The 15,333-nt window shown below is 33.0% G+C and overlaps 4 protein-coding genes and 2 long non-coding RNA genes across 6 annotated transcripts; 3 read left to right on the forward strand and 3 right to left on the reverse strand.

The window, feature by feature from the left end:
• Nucleotides 1–163: 163 nt before the first annotated feature.
• On the reverse strand, nt 164–1,021 carry LOC149094254 (uncharacterized). The gene is made up of 3 exons (XR_016198737.1): nt 938–1,021; nt 656–860; nt 164–493 (listed from the first exon to the last, which is right to left on the reverse strand). It is a non-coding gene; the product is annotated as an uncharacterized LOC149094254 (long non-coding RNA).
• A 68-nt stretch (nt 1,022–1,089) lies between these two features.
• On the reverse strand, nt 1,090–2,398 carry LOC107360726 (platelet glycoprotein 4). Its single transcript, XM_015927446.3, has 5 exons — nt 2,304–2,398; nt 2,067–2,217; nt 1,673–1,995; nt 1,484–1,603; nt 1,090–1,411 (listed from the first exon to the last, which is right to left on the reverse strand). Exons 1-5 carry the CDS (start codon nt 2,396–2,398, stop codon nt 1,090–1,092), a joined length of 1,011 nt encoding a protein of 336 aa, XP_015782932.3.
• Nucleotides 2,399–2,453: 55 nt separating this feature from the next.
• LOC149094255 (uncharacterized) lies at nt 2,454–2,797 on the forward strand. Its single transcript, XR_016198738.1, has 2 exons — nt 2,454–2,593; nt 2,706–2,797. It is a non-coding gene; the product is annotated as an uncharacterized LOC149094255 (long non-coding RNA).
• Nucleotides 2,798–3,660: 863 nt separating this feature from the next.
• Nucleotides 3,661–4,826, forward strand: LOC107360728 (apolipoprotein D). Its single transcript, XM_015927447.3, has 5 exons — nt 3,661–3,928; nt 3,999–4,129; nt 4,197–4,276; nt 4,362–4,457; nt 4,542–4,826. Exons 1-5 carry the CDS (start codon nt 3,788–3,790, stop codon nt 4,673–4,675), a joined length of 582 nt encoding a protein of 193 aa, XP_015782933.1. The 5' UTR covers nt 3,661–3,787; the 3' UTR covers nt 4,676–4,826.
• Nucleotides 4,827–7,248: 2,422 nt separating this feature from the next.
• On the reverse strand, nt 7,249–14,997 carry eIF3a (eukaryotic translation initiation factor 3 subunit a). Its single transcript, XM_015927096.2, has 4 exons — nt 14,850–14,997; nt 11,609–14,739; nt 7,994–8,695; nt 7,249–7,913 (listed from the first exon to the last, which is right to left on the reverse strand). Exons 1-4 carry the CDS (start codon nt 14,896–14,898, stop codon nt 7,368–7,370), a joined length of 4,428 nt encoding a protein of 1,475 aa, XP_015782582.2. The 5' UTR covers nt 14,899–14,997; the 3' UTR covers nt 7,249–7,367.
• Nucleotides 9,851–11,314, forward strand: LOC107360439 (transmembrane protein 243). The gene is made up of 3 exons (XM_015927097.3): nt 9,851–10,107; nt 10,182–10,344; nt 10,745–11,314. Exons 1-3 carry the CDS (start codon nt 9,982–9,984, stop codon nt 10,840–10,842), a joined length of 387 nt encoding a protein of 128 aa, XP_015782583.1. The 5' UTR covers nt 9,851–9,981; the 3' UTR covers nt 10,843–11,314.
• Nucleotides 14,998–15,333: the final 336 nt, after the last annotated feature.

The following is a 15,333-nucleotide window of genomic DNA, read 5'->3' on the forward strand; positions in this document are numbered from 1 at the left end:
AATTGTGCTGATTTTTCTCGGTTACTCTTTTGATGAAACATTAGATTTCATGTATTATTCTTAATTTAACGATTTAATTTTTATGGGGATTTATAATTCTCTCATTAATGAAAGAATGTTAAATGTACAAATTCAACCTTCAACATTTGTTTTTTTACAACAGACAGGTTTCCAGTGCGTTCCAGCTCTTGCAAATCTTTTCAAGTTCACTCAAGTCTTTACTTACAACATAGGAAGAATAAGTTTCTGGTGGCTATTTTTACATGTTGGTGTTATAACAAGGAATTTTTACGTGATGTTCAAACTTTTCAACAATATTTACATTTTTGAACGACAGGATCAAGTTCTTCTGGTGTATTTCAACAGAGATTGCTTACATTGCTCATAAAATCTGGTTAGATTCCTTAGATTTTTTGAAAATTGGCTTGTCAATTTTACCTCGGAATCTGCTGATGAATTTCCTGAATCGGGCGCTGCAGTTAGTAGGACAAATCTGGCAGTTTCAAGAAAATAAACCTATGGATCAGTATTTTACACAATTGAAAAATCATTGCCGCTGTGAATAAATCTTACTCAACCAAACAACTAGACAGTTGCCGTAGCTGATCAATTTGAATAGCTAAACCATAAAATTGGGGAAAAGATTTCTAATTACCTGATGGTACTTGAAATATCCAAGTGCAACTGCGACGATAGCAAACATGAAGCCAGAGATCAAATAAATTGGCTTGTAAAGAGTCGCATGGTCGATAACCTTAACAACATTTTCCCGCAAAACTGCAGCATCTCTTGTACTGATTTCTCCAGAATATTCAAACCATATCAAAGGTAAAATTTTATCACATTTTATATCATCACCACTAGTAAAAGAGAGAAATCCGATTGAAGAGTGAACAAAATTAGATATTAAGTCAAAACCGTAGATATTAATACGTACGTGTAAAATTTTTGTTTTTTAATTTCTACGTTGGCTTGAAATCTTATCCGTGCTCGAAGAGGAAGACCTAAAGTCTAGTATAATGTAATATTTCATATCAGTTTAAATCTAATGGTGAAATTTTATCAATTTCATTTGAATAACTGTTAATATTAACATAATTTGTTTCTTACAGGTTCAATATCTAGGAATGTGGCATGTTTACTTGAATTGGGCGATAACCCTGCAGTTTTGATCCTAATATCTGGTTTAGCATTTAAAAAATGAGGCAGAGATAACCAAATTGGAGCACGTAAGCATGGATTAAGATCAGTTACACCATCAATTGAGCAAGTTGAATTATTCCGTGGTGAACAAAAACATTTATTTGATGGTTTCTTCAATTTGGAGACAAAAATATCAGGATCCAAAATAAAACGGTAAAGCTTGATTCCTTTGAGAAAAACCTCTTTCTCAAAGATGAAATATATTGATCTTAACAAGTCAATTGATATGGAATAATTATTAGAACAAACTAACACACTAATTATTTGAATAATTATTTACCTGCAGAAATTGGGCACAAAAACGTATAATTTGCGAGTTTTATCAACAAAGGGAGGAAAAAAGGTGCCATCAGTTCCACGGATCTTATTGCATTCCTCTCCAAACCATCTGTCCAGCGATCTGAATCAAAATTTAAAAGAAGGAATTCGCCTAATTATTCTAAATGGAAGCTAATACCAATCAACTTACAATAGACCATGCCAAGATTTGAAGTGTCCCATTTTGGCTCCATTTGCGTAAATTTCAAATGGACCAAAGTATGTGACATTGTGAGATTTAAACAAAGAAAATGTATTGTCCTTCAAACCAACGTTAGGAAATGGTTGATTTGGATGCAAAAGTTCCCAGCCTGATTTCAATGTGTCCAGGATAGAGATTCGTTTACCTTTGAATAATAGCTCATCGGCTGAAATTTTTTGAAACAAAGATTGCCCATTAAGTGTTAATATAAATTTAACCAAAGCATCAATCCAAGTATCATTAATATTATCTTTCAAGTATTGATTTAAAACCTTTTATGGAAAAAAAGGACCAGGAAAAAGCAAGATTAATATTAAGATCAAAAGAAGTCAAAACATCTTACCAATGTCGGTACATCAATTGTGACAAATGGATCGTTTAAATTGCCATGAGTTCCATTCACATTGAGTTGAAAATTTTTAAAATCATAATAAGTCAGCGTTGCATTTTCTTCATCCTCAGGACTGCGAAGTATTTTGCGACCACTAAACATTCTGTCGTTAATCAAGATACACAGTAATCACGATTAATGGCGAATTAAAAGAATGGAAAAATATGGACTTGAAGAAAGATTGCTTACTTGTACGAAAAAGGACCTTTTTCGGTCAAGTTGAAATCGGTACAATCTTCCACAAATTGGTCAGCATTGGTAACATTGAAAATGTAAACATTCATATTTAAACGAGTCTCTGGTTTAAGCCAAGCTTGGAAATAATCAGAGTCATTTTTGGAAAGAGTGATTAATGAAATAATAGATTGATTGACCAATGTATCAATCGAGTAACTGTAAAATAGTCCTAAAGAGCTAATTATTGCCGCTAAAATCAAGGAAATATAAGTCCGAGTAGCACAAAATGTTACAAATTTGGCGTAAGCAATTTTCACCATTTTCTCGTCTATTTATATCAATTTTACCATTCATCAGGTATTTAATTATCAGATATTGATCTTTACTAATAAGAAAATTTTGATTGTGATTTAGAATGGCTTGCATTTTAGATGAAAAAAACTCATTGTAAATTAATGAAAGATAAAGACTAAGGAATAAACATGGAAAAAATTTGCAGATTGTAAGGCAAGATGTTGAAGTTTATTTTAATTTTGGATTCTATTGTTGAATTATCTATTGTTTAATAGCAATAATGTTAAATATTATAATAACAAATGATGAGTCTAGAAGTAAAGTAAGCAAAACAATGAGATAATGTGACAAGGCATGAGTTTGATTTGTCGATGAAATCTAAGTTTTTAACACCATTTTGACACCGGCTTGTTAATATTTGCCATAATAAATTCATGCTGATTATCTGGCTGATTGTTTAGGAACGATTGATGTAACTAAATGGTGAATCACTATCAAAATTTATTTCCAATGACTTTGATAAGTCCATCGAGTTGAAATCAAGCACAGATCTAGTTCACAATGGGTTACTCAATGGGTTATCATTTATACAAGGCAAATCAAATTTAAATCAATGAAGCTTTATTTTACATAAATTAAGGTGTAACAATTGTCATATCGTGATATCGATTGACCTAGAAGTAACCTAAGAAGGTAAAACACTTCAATTCTGATAAAAGTAAGGTTAATAATGACTTAGAATAGGCGTTTGTTAAATTAACCTTGGTTGAATGTTTAATTTCTTGCCATTGTCTTGACCCAAATCACTTAGGTAACAATGGTTTTTTAGCTTTGCTTGCTTCATTTTATTCATGAACAAATTGACAGAATGGAAAAACAAGGGAATAAATGATGACGTTCTCAATTAATTTAATTGTTAATCTATTTGTATAATTGTGATAAGTCAGTTCAAACAATAACAAATAAGTCAATCATCAATCCTAAGTTTGTTGATAGATCTAAACGTTGCGTAGTCTTAGGCTTTCTGGTTGATGTTATTTAAACCGTTGGAAAGATTCAGTTGATAGTCAGTATTAAAGCGCATTGTTCATCGGTTGATTGTTTCACTTGTTCACAATTGACTTGCTTCAAAACTCCTCTTCCAGTTTTAATTGAGTTAACTAACTGATTTTATAATCTGTTTTAAGTTTTAGATAGACAAAATGGATTCAAGATTCAATGTTTTCATTGTTTGCCTTGCCATTGGAGTTACTTTTGTTAATGGACAACGACCAAGTCCAGGAGGATGTCCAAAAATCACCTCAAATGCCATGAACAACACAGCTAAATTCGATATAAACAAGGTGAGTACATGTTTAAATTAATCATATTCTTAGACATAAATTATAATCAATAACTGTGATAATTTTAAAGTACGCTGGAATCTGGTACGAGCTTGAGAGGTCATTCAATGTTTTTGAGATTGGATTACGATGTATTACAGCTGAATATCTAGCTAAATCTGACGGTACAGTTGGTGTAGTTAATCGTGGAATTTCCAAATGGTAAGTTAATTGTTTACATTTAATGTGCTATCAGTTATTTTAATGTGTCTTTCCTTTTTCCAATTAGGGGACAAAAAGTTACCATCGAAGGCTCGGGTCGAGTTGCTGATAGATCAAAGCCAAGTTATCTTAAAGTTGCCTTTAAATGTAAGTGATTCTCGATTCCATTTCCAGTCAATAGTCTATGGAATATCGATTAATTTAATTAATTTACGAATTAACTGAAAAATAGATTCTCCTGAGGCTCCATACTGGATTGCTGATACCGATTACACCAACTATGCCATAGTCGTCTCTTGTTCTGATTTATTTGGCCTTTTCCGAGTTGGTAAGTTTTCTGATTCCATGAATTGGATGTCCGATTGTTTTTTCATTTTACATATTTATTTTATTCGTAATTATCCTTTTACAGATTCAATTTGGATTCTGAGTCGAACCCCAGATTTACCTCAATCAACGATGGATGCTCTCCACAGTTATGTTGACCGATTGGGTTTGAGTTCATCAGCTCTTAGCCGTGTTGATCAAAGCAACTGTCCCAATTGAAACTAAGAATTGACCATTTCGCAAATTTATCTATCAACTGTTACCAGAGTTTTGCCATTTAATCGGGAAAAATTCGAAAGAAATCGTCCATTATTCCTATCTTTTCTCGTTCTTCCTTGTATTTTCAAATAAATTGAGATATCATTTATCATATTTGATAGCTTTGTTTAATTGTTGGCAAATATTTCTAATCAAATCATATTTTATCATGGTGATTGACTCAGTGGGTTGATACTGATTGAGCAACTGGTTGAATATCAGCAGATTCAATGAATTTAAAGTTGCAAGACTGATACAGTTCCATCTAACGAGGGAAGTACCCGAGGTCATCCGAATAAAAATTAATATTTTTATCATAAACCAATTAGGTATTATGAGTGTTTAACTGTCTCGAAATCTTACGGGTAGCAAATTAAAGATTAACGAGAAAAACCGAATTAAAATTCAATTTTTTACATGTAAAGTATGGTAAAGAGCATACAAAACAAAATGAGTTAAACAAAAAAGCTCATCACAATGGTTTCATATAATTGCTTTCACATTGGTCTATGCATAGAGATCGACAATAAATGGCGCTTTTCGAACCTTCTGTCCATTTGCTACTCAAAAGACGACGAACTATATTGTTTTTTAATAAGACGAATTCAATGACACACTAATCATTGAAATCGGTTCGGATGACCTCGGGTACCTCCCTTGTAAGATAATCTGATGAAAAGAGAGTATCGATCGAGTTGAATTCAAACCTGCCAAGCCTGGAAAATACTCAGTTAAGGGAAGAAAAGATCAAGACTGAATATGTGAATGCGTAGATTGAAATATAGCTATAACATGAGAAATGCGAAATGAAAATAAACCTTCAGTATTATCATTATAATCATTGCAAATGTTTAAAATGTTGATTAACTCAGAGTCAAATCAACTATTTCAACAGCAATAACATAAAAATTGAACAAACTTACAATTTTCAGTGATAACCTGCTAAACACGATTTTTATTGAGTCTGAAATCCTTGGATTCTTTGAATTTATTCGGTAAAGATTATCATCTAAAGGAATTATCTTATCAAATTTCCATCAAAAATGGGTTCTGGACAATCTGGATTATCGTCCCAGTGTGGTATCTGCGAGAAAACCTTTATGGGTATTTTCAATGAGGACATCATTTTAATTTGTGAACGCTGTGGTTGCGTTTATTGCCTTATTTGTGCTGGTCTATCTAAAACACAATATGAGACAATCCAATCATCTGATGGTCAAATTAAATGGTATTGCCAGTTTTGTATGATAGAGATCAAACGGAGTTACGATGTTGTCGCAAGATAGTCGCCAAGTTCATATCTGTTGACGGACTTCATCCATCAAATGCTTTACATTTTTATTTTTGACTTCATCAAAACCAGTCAAAGCCTAATCAAAGCAATTTTTGGCCTGGCAAATGAACGAAAGTCACCATTAATGATTTTTATCTCAGCAATATTATGCTTATCCTGGTTGTTCACTGAAAGCAACTAAATAATAATTACTGAAAATACGCAAAAATTGTCACCGGAGAAAAGGTTATTCATGATTTTAACTAATCTAGAATTGAGTAAGCCTGATTTTAAGGCTATTTATGTATAAATTGTATATGATTATTCATATGCATCAAAATTAATTGTATTATTTGGGCAAATCAAAGCTCAATGAAAAGTGTTATTGTAGTGATTAATTTATGTTTGATTTACAATGATGGAAAAATAATGTATCTTTATCAAAAAGAAGTATTTTTGTTTTTATTTCATTTTGTGGTAAGGAAAATGAAAAAGGAACATTTATTATAATTAATCAAATCAATTATGAAAAGTATTACATTTAACATGCAACACAGATTAAATTAATTTATTGATGAATAACGATTCACGATTTTATTTACTTTCGCCTGAATAACTTGGTTCTTTGATTCACGTAAAATCAAAGTAAATTTAAAAGCCAATACCATTCATCTGTAGTAATTTTACTCCGAAAATTAACGGTCAAAATCGAGTAAACTTACATAATTCGCTCAATAACAGCTCAAACCTGAATATTATAAAATTTGATTGATCAACATTGAATTTTACCTTCAAAATAAAGCATGGTATTGATAATCAAAATTGATATGTTACCAAAAATGTTACTCACTGGGTAGACTTGGATTACAAATTGAAGGTTAAAATATTATGTTACCGAAAAACTATATGTTAACAATGATTAAATTCAGATTTTTGAAGTTACTGTTGGCAATCTAATCATTGACAAAGGATATTTTAAAATTACAAGAATTGATTCAAAATAAAGTTAAATTATTCAATTCAAATGTATTATTGGGTGGGTTGAGATTGAGAAGCAAATTTTGAAGGATTACTTTTTTATAAAGCACAAGATCGTACGAAAGAAAAAAAATCTTATTCTATCTTGTGGATAGAAAATGTCAATTCTAATTTACAATAAGATTTATAGTGCTTCAAGTAATACTCTGTTACTCTGGTACTGTTAGTGGAAAAGAGTATGCAGTCAAATTAAATATTAGTTGAAAATAAAAAACAAAACAAGTTCGATAAAAAGATAAATCGCTCAAAATCATAAATTTTCATTTACGATTCATTTTTTGTTTTCACTTTATCCGTTTATCTTTTACTTCCTGGAAATCGGAAGTATTCTTTCGTGTAATATTAAAGATCATTAAAATGGTTTAGAAGCTCTTTAGCTCTATCACAGTTCCAACCAGAAAACTTGAGAACTTTTTCCACTGCTTTGATATAAATTTTGAGATATGAGATTCCGATTCGACGGATTTCTCCGAATATCTCTCCTGAATGATCTATTAGACTCCAGTCTCGCGAATATTTACAAAACCAGAAAGCCATATCACCACAGTACATCATAGCGAGCATATGAGTATCACTTAAAACTCCCATGTCAATTAAATCAAAGGTATTGACATTTGTTCCATCTGACATCGACATATCACTACTACTTGTTCCACTTGTGAAGGGATTGGATACAATTGACTGTTTGTTAAGTTCATCTTGTTGTTTCCGCAATTGACGAAGACAATTCTCAATTTGGCCTTTTTTCTCGACATTTGCCTCTTGTTGAACTTTAACTTTTTGTTGGTTGGCATCAATTTCATCCAATGCTCGCTCGAGATCATCACGGCATTCTGGATTGCTTAACATTTTTTGTTGGATCTCACGTCGCGCCTCTATATTTAGAAGCTGTAAAGAGAGAGAAAATACGATATAATGGTGTAAAGTATGGTGAAGTAAAGGATATAAAAATGAATAATGGTCGATACCTCTTGTTGGTCTAAAACTTGTTGCAACTCGTCGAGTTCTTGTCCTAAAGCTCCAACTATTTGTTCTTTCTGTCCCAACAGTTTACCCAACTCATTCATATTGCTAGGGTTTAAATCTTTAGCACTAACATATGCAATGTTGTCTTGGTATTGATGGTGGTTAAAAGCGTTGGCAAGTTGTCGGGGTGCATGGAGGTTACGAATGTATGAAGCATCTATTTCATCCAAATTAGATAATAAATTACGACGAAGGCTTAGCATCAAGTGAAAATAATTTATACCATCTTTTAAATGTTTTAGTAAAGTCATTTGACGACTGCTAACCCATGTTGGATCAGATGAGAGTTTGGCAGAACAGAAAGCATACAGTAGTGATCCTTGCCTCCAAAGTACACATTCACCAAACTCAATTCCTAAAACATTAACAACGCTTCTATAAGGATCACCTGAAGATGTTTTTCCTTGGAAAGATGATGACATAGGAAGGACATTCCTACCGAAGTCACTGCTATCTGAAGAAGATGAAGAAGATGAGGATGAGGATGATGTATTAGCTACTGTTGAGCTATCTACTGATGCACAAAGAGACACAATTGCATTAAGAAGGCTTAATGTGGTAGCAATGTCTTCCTCTGTTGATTCAAGGCAAAAATTGTTCTCAGTTAAGTAGTTCTCATGGAAGAATGTACAATCAAGTACAGCCTGAAACAAAATAAGGAAAAATATATTATTTAGATTAGATATAAAATAAAAAATCTAAAAAAAACAAACCTTTGAGTAGGTCTCAATCAACTCTTTGATGGAAGGGTCATCATCAACACATCGGGAAGATGTTGTAACCTTTAATTGTTCAAATTGTTCAACCAATTTTTCCATATTTGGTTCACAAAAATATAATTAATGAAAACGATGTTCAAGTAAACATAAAAAAAATAACGAATATTAATTAATATTTAGCTATCATTTTTTCACGAATGAGAAAATAAAAACCATAAGCAAAAGCAGAAAGCGACAAGAAAGCTGAAAGGAGAAAGAGGAGTAGGCAGACAGTGAAAACAGAGAGACTCTTTGTTCGGTCTATTTTACAAGTTGGAGAAACCGGAACATGACTTAAACATTAATTAACCTTTCGTGCACTTTGGAGTTAAAGATCAACTGTTGATCACTTGATATTTTAGTAACATGTTCATATAATTAAGAAACATTATTTAAAAAGCCAATCAACTCTCATAATGCATGAAAAAAATCGCAAACAATCATTACAGATCGACCGAATCATCAATAAACTTCCAAAATTTAAATTTAATAACTCAAAAATCTAATTACATCAAAACTATTGAAAGAATGAGTTTTTACTGAAAATTCAAACTGTTCATGAAGCCAAGTTGTTTGAATGCAACAGTATTAGGTAATTGCAATGATTTCATGTTTTATTGGATATACAGTACATCATGGTGTTAGCTGGTAATTTTGCATGGCTAAGTGCGACGGTTTTGACACAAAGAAGTAAAATTTGTGCTCATTTCATGAAATTTAGTCAGAAATTAAGTGAAATTTGAAACAAACAATGAAAAACGCGATTTGAAATGCGACACATTTTTTAAGAGATGGCAGCAGCTTTATTGAGATTTTTGTGATTCAGATCGAGTGATAACTTATCACTGATAAGATGCTATTTTCACTCTGATTCATTTTCAATCGTTAGGTTAGTAACTGAACAATAGTACGATATCGTTAATAATATTTTAAATAATAAGCTAATTACAATGGATTAATAGATAAAATGACAAAAAAAATTACTGGGTGTAATTATCACACACCCCTAACATAATATCAGCTGATGACACAGAATTTTTAAACTACAAGTTGCGTGTTTCAACTTTTCATCGTCAAGTTTTTTTAAATCTGTTGTATTAATTCTCAATTTTTGTCTGTCATCTTCAAGACTTTTTATTTGTTTATTGTGACCAGTTTAGTGATTAATTCAGATGAGTATTCCTGACATATCGGCTCCACGGGTACCTCGAGTATCTGAAGCTGATCCCATATTTTCACATGGCAGCCAGGGGAGTAATGAACGACTACCTTTGTTTGGTGATAGCACGAGTCAAAAGGTTATTTATTTTTTTAATAATTATTGTCTATGGTATCAATATTTCTGACTTTCTTAATTCTTTCATCTCCACAGGACAGGATCATTTCAATTGGATTATCAGCAGCCTGTGTATTATTGATTATCGTGCTAACTGGTACATTGTTTTTCAAGCTTAGTTTCATCAATACAGCTGCCTTGTTAATTGTCTTCTCTATCACTGGATCTCATGCTGTCTTGATTTACTGGTATAGATTAGGTATAAATTCTGTCATTTTATTCTTTCTTCCATATGCGGCTTTATGTAATCATAGATACGTATATGGATTTGCGATTTTCATTGTTTGATATTTGTTGAATGTTTTTATTCTTTGTTACTTCAGACACATCTTAAATTACTTGATTCGTTTCAGTCTGAAACTAGTCTGTGTCATCTAAATCTGAAGCATTAACAAGAAATTGTGTTTGGCTTATACAATTTCTGACTACTGTAATTGCTATACTGTTAATATTTTAGGCCTTTTTTAGCTCATCAGCATAGGACCGAGAATAAAAAGATTCAAACTAATAGTATGACATGAATTTCATTTTTTCTCATCAATTATCTCCTATCGATTGCAATTTTAATTATAATAATTTTTTTTCTTTTCTTTTATTAGGCGACTTAGACCCTAAATTTAGACTTCTTTTGATATGGAATTCAATCAACATCGTCGTCTTGTGTATAACTATGCTGTTATATTACCATAATTCTTAGTTTGACCAAATCCTTGTAACGATTGCCTTCAATATTGTGAATCGTCGTTTACAGCCTCAACTTAATTTCACTTATCCATAAATTTTCGAAACTCGCTTGTGCTATTGGATATAAGTTCAAAATGAAAGTTGTGTAACAATATTAGAGTTGCAGCGCTACTGAGACAAAAGATTACTATTCGTTTTGTAAATAATTTTAAATCCTTTTTGGTCATTGTTAAATCGAAGGGAATTGAAAGAGCTTCTTGGTCTGCAGAAATCATATAATCTGTACTAACGCGAATTGGATGATAAACAAATTATACCAAATCATTATTTTCTTTAAGTTCTTTATTATAAAGGAAAGAAACATTTCCATGAATAAATCCAGTTATTTTGATATATTAAATATCAATCTTTCATGTATAAATCAGCAATCGCTCAAGTTAATTTAATTTTTATCATTAAAAGTCTATTTATGTGGTTTGGAAAAATTTTCTAACTCTCAACCATAAATTTCAAAACTTCGCTAAGAACTGTTTACTATAGCCATAACATTGGAACATTGCGACTAACTCTGCTTGATATTCTGTTCGACTGAAAGATTGTGTTTTTGAAATCACGATCCGCGTTTTTTATGAAAAAATTGGTAAACACGGTAAATAAAGTGCAATTAATTTTTATATTATACAAAAAACTGAATAAGTTTGAAATCAATACCAATCTATCATTTCATTTGATATCCTTAATAATAATAATTTTTTCTTGTTTTTCAATAAAGTAAATTATTTTTTAGGAGCAGGTCGAGGACTTGGTTTATCGCTCTTTAAATTAATTCTAGGACGTTCTTTGTCACGATCACCTTCATCTCTATCCTGTCTCCAGGTGGGTCTAGCGGATTTATATGATTTAGAACGAGAATCTCCAGCATCATCAGGTTCTTTTTCCTGTTCTTGACGTCTGGAGTATAGTGGAGATGGACGAGGTCGATCTTCAAATTGACGTCGTTTGTCAAATCCTTTCGAAGAGTCATCATTTCTAGCTCTTCTCCAACCACCAAGATCCTCCTGTTCCGTCCCTCTGTCCCTTTCCCTGTCTCTGTCCCTGTCCCTGCCAGAGTCACGAGGAGCATACGAATCTTTAGAACTACGGCCAACATACCTAGTTCGTTCTTTAGACTCACTAGGGTGTGAAAATCGAGACGGTTCACGACTGTCAGAGCCTCCTCTCCAGTTATCGACAGAGTCTCCTTCAGATGGTGGAGGTGGCTTACGTTCGATAACTTTCTCTTCTTTTCTAGGTGCATCTTTTTCTCGAGCCAATTCTCTTTCCTGTGCCCTTTCTCGTGCCATTCTTTCTTCAATTTCTTTTTCCTTGGCTTGTTGCTTTTTAGCGATCTCTTCGAGTCTTTTATTCTTTTCTTTATCTTCTTCTTCTTTTTTCTTGCGCTCTTCTTCTTTGCGTTTTCTTTCAATTTCAGCTTTACGCTTCTCTTCAGCTTCTTTCTTTTCCCTGTAATAGGTTTCTCTACGCTCGACCTTTCGTTTTTCTTTTCGTTCAGCTAATTTAACGACCTTAGCTTCATCGAATTGTTTCTTCCATTCACTATATTGTTCAACGTAAGACTTATGACGACGGTCTCGTACTTGATTGACGAATGAATCACGATCATCTTGCATTCGATTTAATCTTTCTTTGTGTTGAATTGCTTGTCCCCTTTCAGCATGTAAAGCAGCGATTCTTTCGTTTTCCATTTCAATCCATTCTTCTTCATCTCTTTTACGCCATTCATCGTATGCTTGAAGCAATAATGGAATTTCTTCTTGTCTCTTAGCTCGTTCGAAGTGATCAATTTTTCGTTCATAGTTTCTTTGACGAGTTATCTGGTCAATTCGCTCCTTTTCTAATTGTTTCATTTGTCGACTTTTAATGTCTTCAATTTTCAATTTACCTAATTCGTCTTCGTTAAGACCTTCGAGGAGTTTAGGGTCAGTTGTTTTCATTCTTTCCAATTGATCAAGAGCCATTCTCTTTTTCAATTCAAGATCTTCTTTCAGTTTCATTTGACGCTGTCGTTCTTCGGCTTCCTTGGCTAATCTTTCTTCTTCTGCTAATCTCAACTCTCGTTGTTTTTCTTCTAAAAGCTCTTTTTCCTTCTTTTCCCGTTCAATACCGATTTGTTCCAGTTCAACTTTTCTCCTTTCAATGTAATCATGACGCTCCAAGATAGCCTTATGATCAGCCTTCTTATTAGCTTCATAAGTAGCCATCATTCGTCGTTTTACTTCGGTCTTTTGTTGCTTCAACTTATCAGGTTCCATCATCGCTCGAGCTTTCTGAAGAACTGAATACATGGTAACTAACTGCTGGCGGAGTTGTTCACTTGGCATACTCTGGAGATGAGGCCCTTCAATGATTTCTTCGCCATGAGAAGCTCTTAATTCAGTACCAAAGTAGAAGCATTCACCACGATGATCAATACGAACTTGCAGATCATTACGACGCGCAGCAGACACAATCATATGTTCTAGATGAATTTTATCGATAGCAGGACACAGCTCGATAAGGCGAGAATATTCAATACTTTCATAAACTTGGCTTATCTCTTTCAACAGTCGAATAATAGTAACGTCCTTAAGAGCAGTAGTATACTGACTGAGATCACCACTGATTTCACAAGATTCTATGAATTTTATACACTCCTCGACTCTTTTTGATAAGAGCAATGGATGAAATTCAACTTCCAACCATTGATATAGACTCTGTAGAGTTGGAAAAGCGTGCTGTAATACTCCCATTCTTTTAAGATCTTTGATCAAAGATGATCGTGTAGGGGCAGAGGTTAAACCCAAAAGCGAAGCAAGATTACGCTGATGATTTTCAATCACATTTTCTTCAGTGTCAACAAGTTTATCAATCTCGGGACGAGTTGGAGGTATAGGTATAGAAAGAGTGGCACAAACAACACGAGAGGCCATTTTTTGTACATCCTCTGGAGTAATATTTTTACGTAATTCTTTAGTCAGTGTGAAAAGTTTGAAAAGGGCAGCAGCATGGAAAAGAGGACAGTTAGCTTTCCAAAATACAAGAGCTAATTTTTGATAATAATTGGCCATAAGTTGCGGCTTTGGAAGCTTCTTAGATAAGTTCATTAAGCCAAACTTCTTGATATCATCTGTTGCTCTGTAAGCTTCCTGCCAGAGTTCCATTTGAATGGCAGAATCAAGTTGAACAAGGCGTGTTTCTAGGTGCATGGCTTGACTGTCAGGATTGTTAAGATTTATGAAGTTTTGTTGTTGATGGGAAACTTGATTAATGTTGATCATTTGTTGTTGTTTTTTGAGTAAATCAAGGTGAAGATGTAGGTTTTCACTAAGCTTTCGAAATTCAGCTTTTCGATTAAATTTAATACAGAATTGGAAAGCCTTGTGAGCTATATCATGGTATAAGCGTTCAGTTCTTGGATTATTCCTTAAGATATCTAAACAATGTCGATATGATTCCCATAAAAACCTGACCCATGGTAATAAAATAACACGATCTGTCCGATCTTGACTATCCTCAGAGCTGACTGTACCCATTAAAAGAGATTCCGGTGTTTGCAAGTCGTCCAAATCATCAACATCATCAACTCCAGTGGAGTGAGACTTTTCACGAGCGGCTTCAGCCTCAGCTTCAGCCATCTGTAAATATTTCCTAACAGTATCTTCGAAAGACTTGATATATGCTTGTTGACATATAATCTTGTATTGGTAAATTCCTTCTTTAGCCACGAAACTCATGCGTAATTCAACGCAGAGCTCAAGGTACTTCATCATGATATCCTCATGTTCCTTTTTCCAGGCCCGATGTTTACGTGAACGCAAAACATCACAAAGAATTTCCAGTGCACGTGTCTTCTTACCGACATCAATAAACTCTGTAAAACAAACATGGGATACGATAAACAGCGATCAATATTGAGAATGGAAATGTTCCGGTACAAAGGGGAAATGGAAATATTGAACCATTTAAAAAATAAATACTCACCGTTGGCTCTTTTAAGAGCATTCTCGAGTCGCTGGAAGTAAACTGGCATAATAAAACAAGAGTGAAACAAGGTCCAAACAAAGATAAATTTAGATAATCAATTAATCAGAGTAAAAACTTAGAAAAATTACTATCAAACATTCATTTTCAACAAAAATGCTGCTACATAGTGCTGAATGGCTGCTTCCGGTTTCCTTCATATTAGGGGTCGTCACCACATTAAACAGCACCATTTAATATAATCTCTTCAATTGAATCAGTTAACTATTAAGATTGTTTGGTATCTGTAAGTTTGAAAACAATTGATTATTTTACTATAAAAGATAAGAAAATTTTATTATTTCATTATGACATTTTATTGTGAATAATTAAGAAATAATTAAAGCTATCGGCAGTTTAAAAAAGGCGCAGTCTTTTGTAATGCCATCTGTATCTCACTAAACAAAATGTGGTTTTGGTTTTCGTCTTTTGTTGAAAAGAGGGA

This window comes from Tetranychus urticae, chromosome 2, assembly GCF_039701765.1.
Source record: "Tetranychus urticae isolate SD_2017Ah chromosome 2, NJAU_TeUrti_SD_1.0, whole genome shotgun sequence".
Lineage (NCBI taxonomy): Eukaryota > Metazoa > Arthropoda > Arachnida > Trombidiformes > Tetranychidae > Tetranychus > Tetranychus urticae.

Bases quoted from the DNA above. Each gene is read 5' to 3' on its own strand.
- LOC107360726 (XM_015927446.3), bottom strand. From the start codon at position 2,398: ATGAATGTTTACATTTTCAATGTTACCAATGCTGACCAATTTGTGGAA. The intron at 1,604-1,672 runs GTAAGTTGATTG...ATTTTGATTCAG, and splicing joins AAATCTTGGCATGGTCTATT to ATCGCTGGACAGATGGTTTG. The intron at 1,412-1,483 runs GTAAATAATTAT...TGACTTGTTAAG, and splicing joins TTTGTGCCCAATTTCTGCAG to ATCAATATATTTCATCTTTG.
- LOC107360728 (XM_015927447.3), top strand. From the start codon at position 3,788: ATGGATTCAAGATTCAATGTTTTCATTGTTTGCCTTGCCATTGGAGTT. The intron at 4,130-4,196 runs GTAAGTTAATTG...TTTTCCAATTAG, and splicing joins AATCGTGGAATTTCCAAATG to GGGACAAAAAGTTACCATCG. The intron at 4,277-4,361 runs GTAAGTGATTCT...ACTGAAAAATAG, and splicing joins TCTTAAAGTTGCCTTTAAAT to ATTCTCCTGAGGCTCCATAC.
- LOC107360439 (XM_015927097.3), top strand. From the start codon at position 9,982: ATGAGTATTCCTGACATATCGGCTCCACGGGTACCTCGAGTATCTGAA. The intron at 10,108-10,181 runs GTTATTTATTTT...TCATCTCCACAG, and splicing joins GTGATAGCACGAGTCAAAAG to GACAGGATCATTTCAATTGG. The intron at 10,345-10,744 runs GTATAAATTCTG...TTCTTTTATTAG, and splicing joins GATTTACTGGTATAGATTAG to GCGACTTAGACCCTAAATTT.
- eIF3a (XM_015927096.2), bottom strand. From the start codon at position 14,898: ATGCCAGTTTACTTCCAGCGACTCGAGAATGCTCTTAAAAGAGCCAAC. The intron at 8,696-11,608 runs TAATTTACTTTA...ATTTTGTTTCAG, and splicing joins CTCGACCTGCTCCTAAAAAA to GCTGTACTTGATTGTACATT. The intron at 7,914-7,993 runs GTATCGACCATT...CTCTCTTTACAG, and splicing joins AAGTTTTAGACCAACAAGAG to CTTCTAAATATAGAGGCGCG.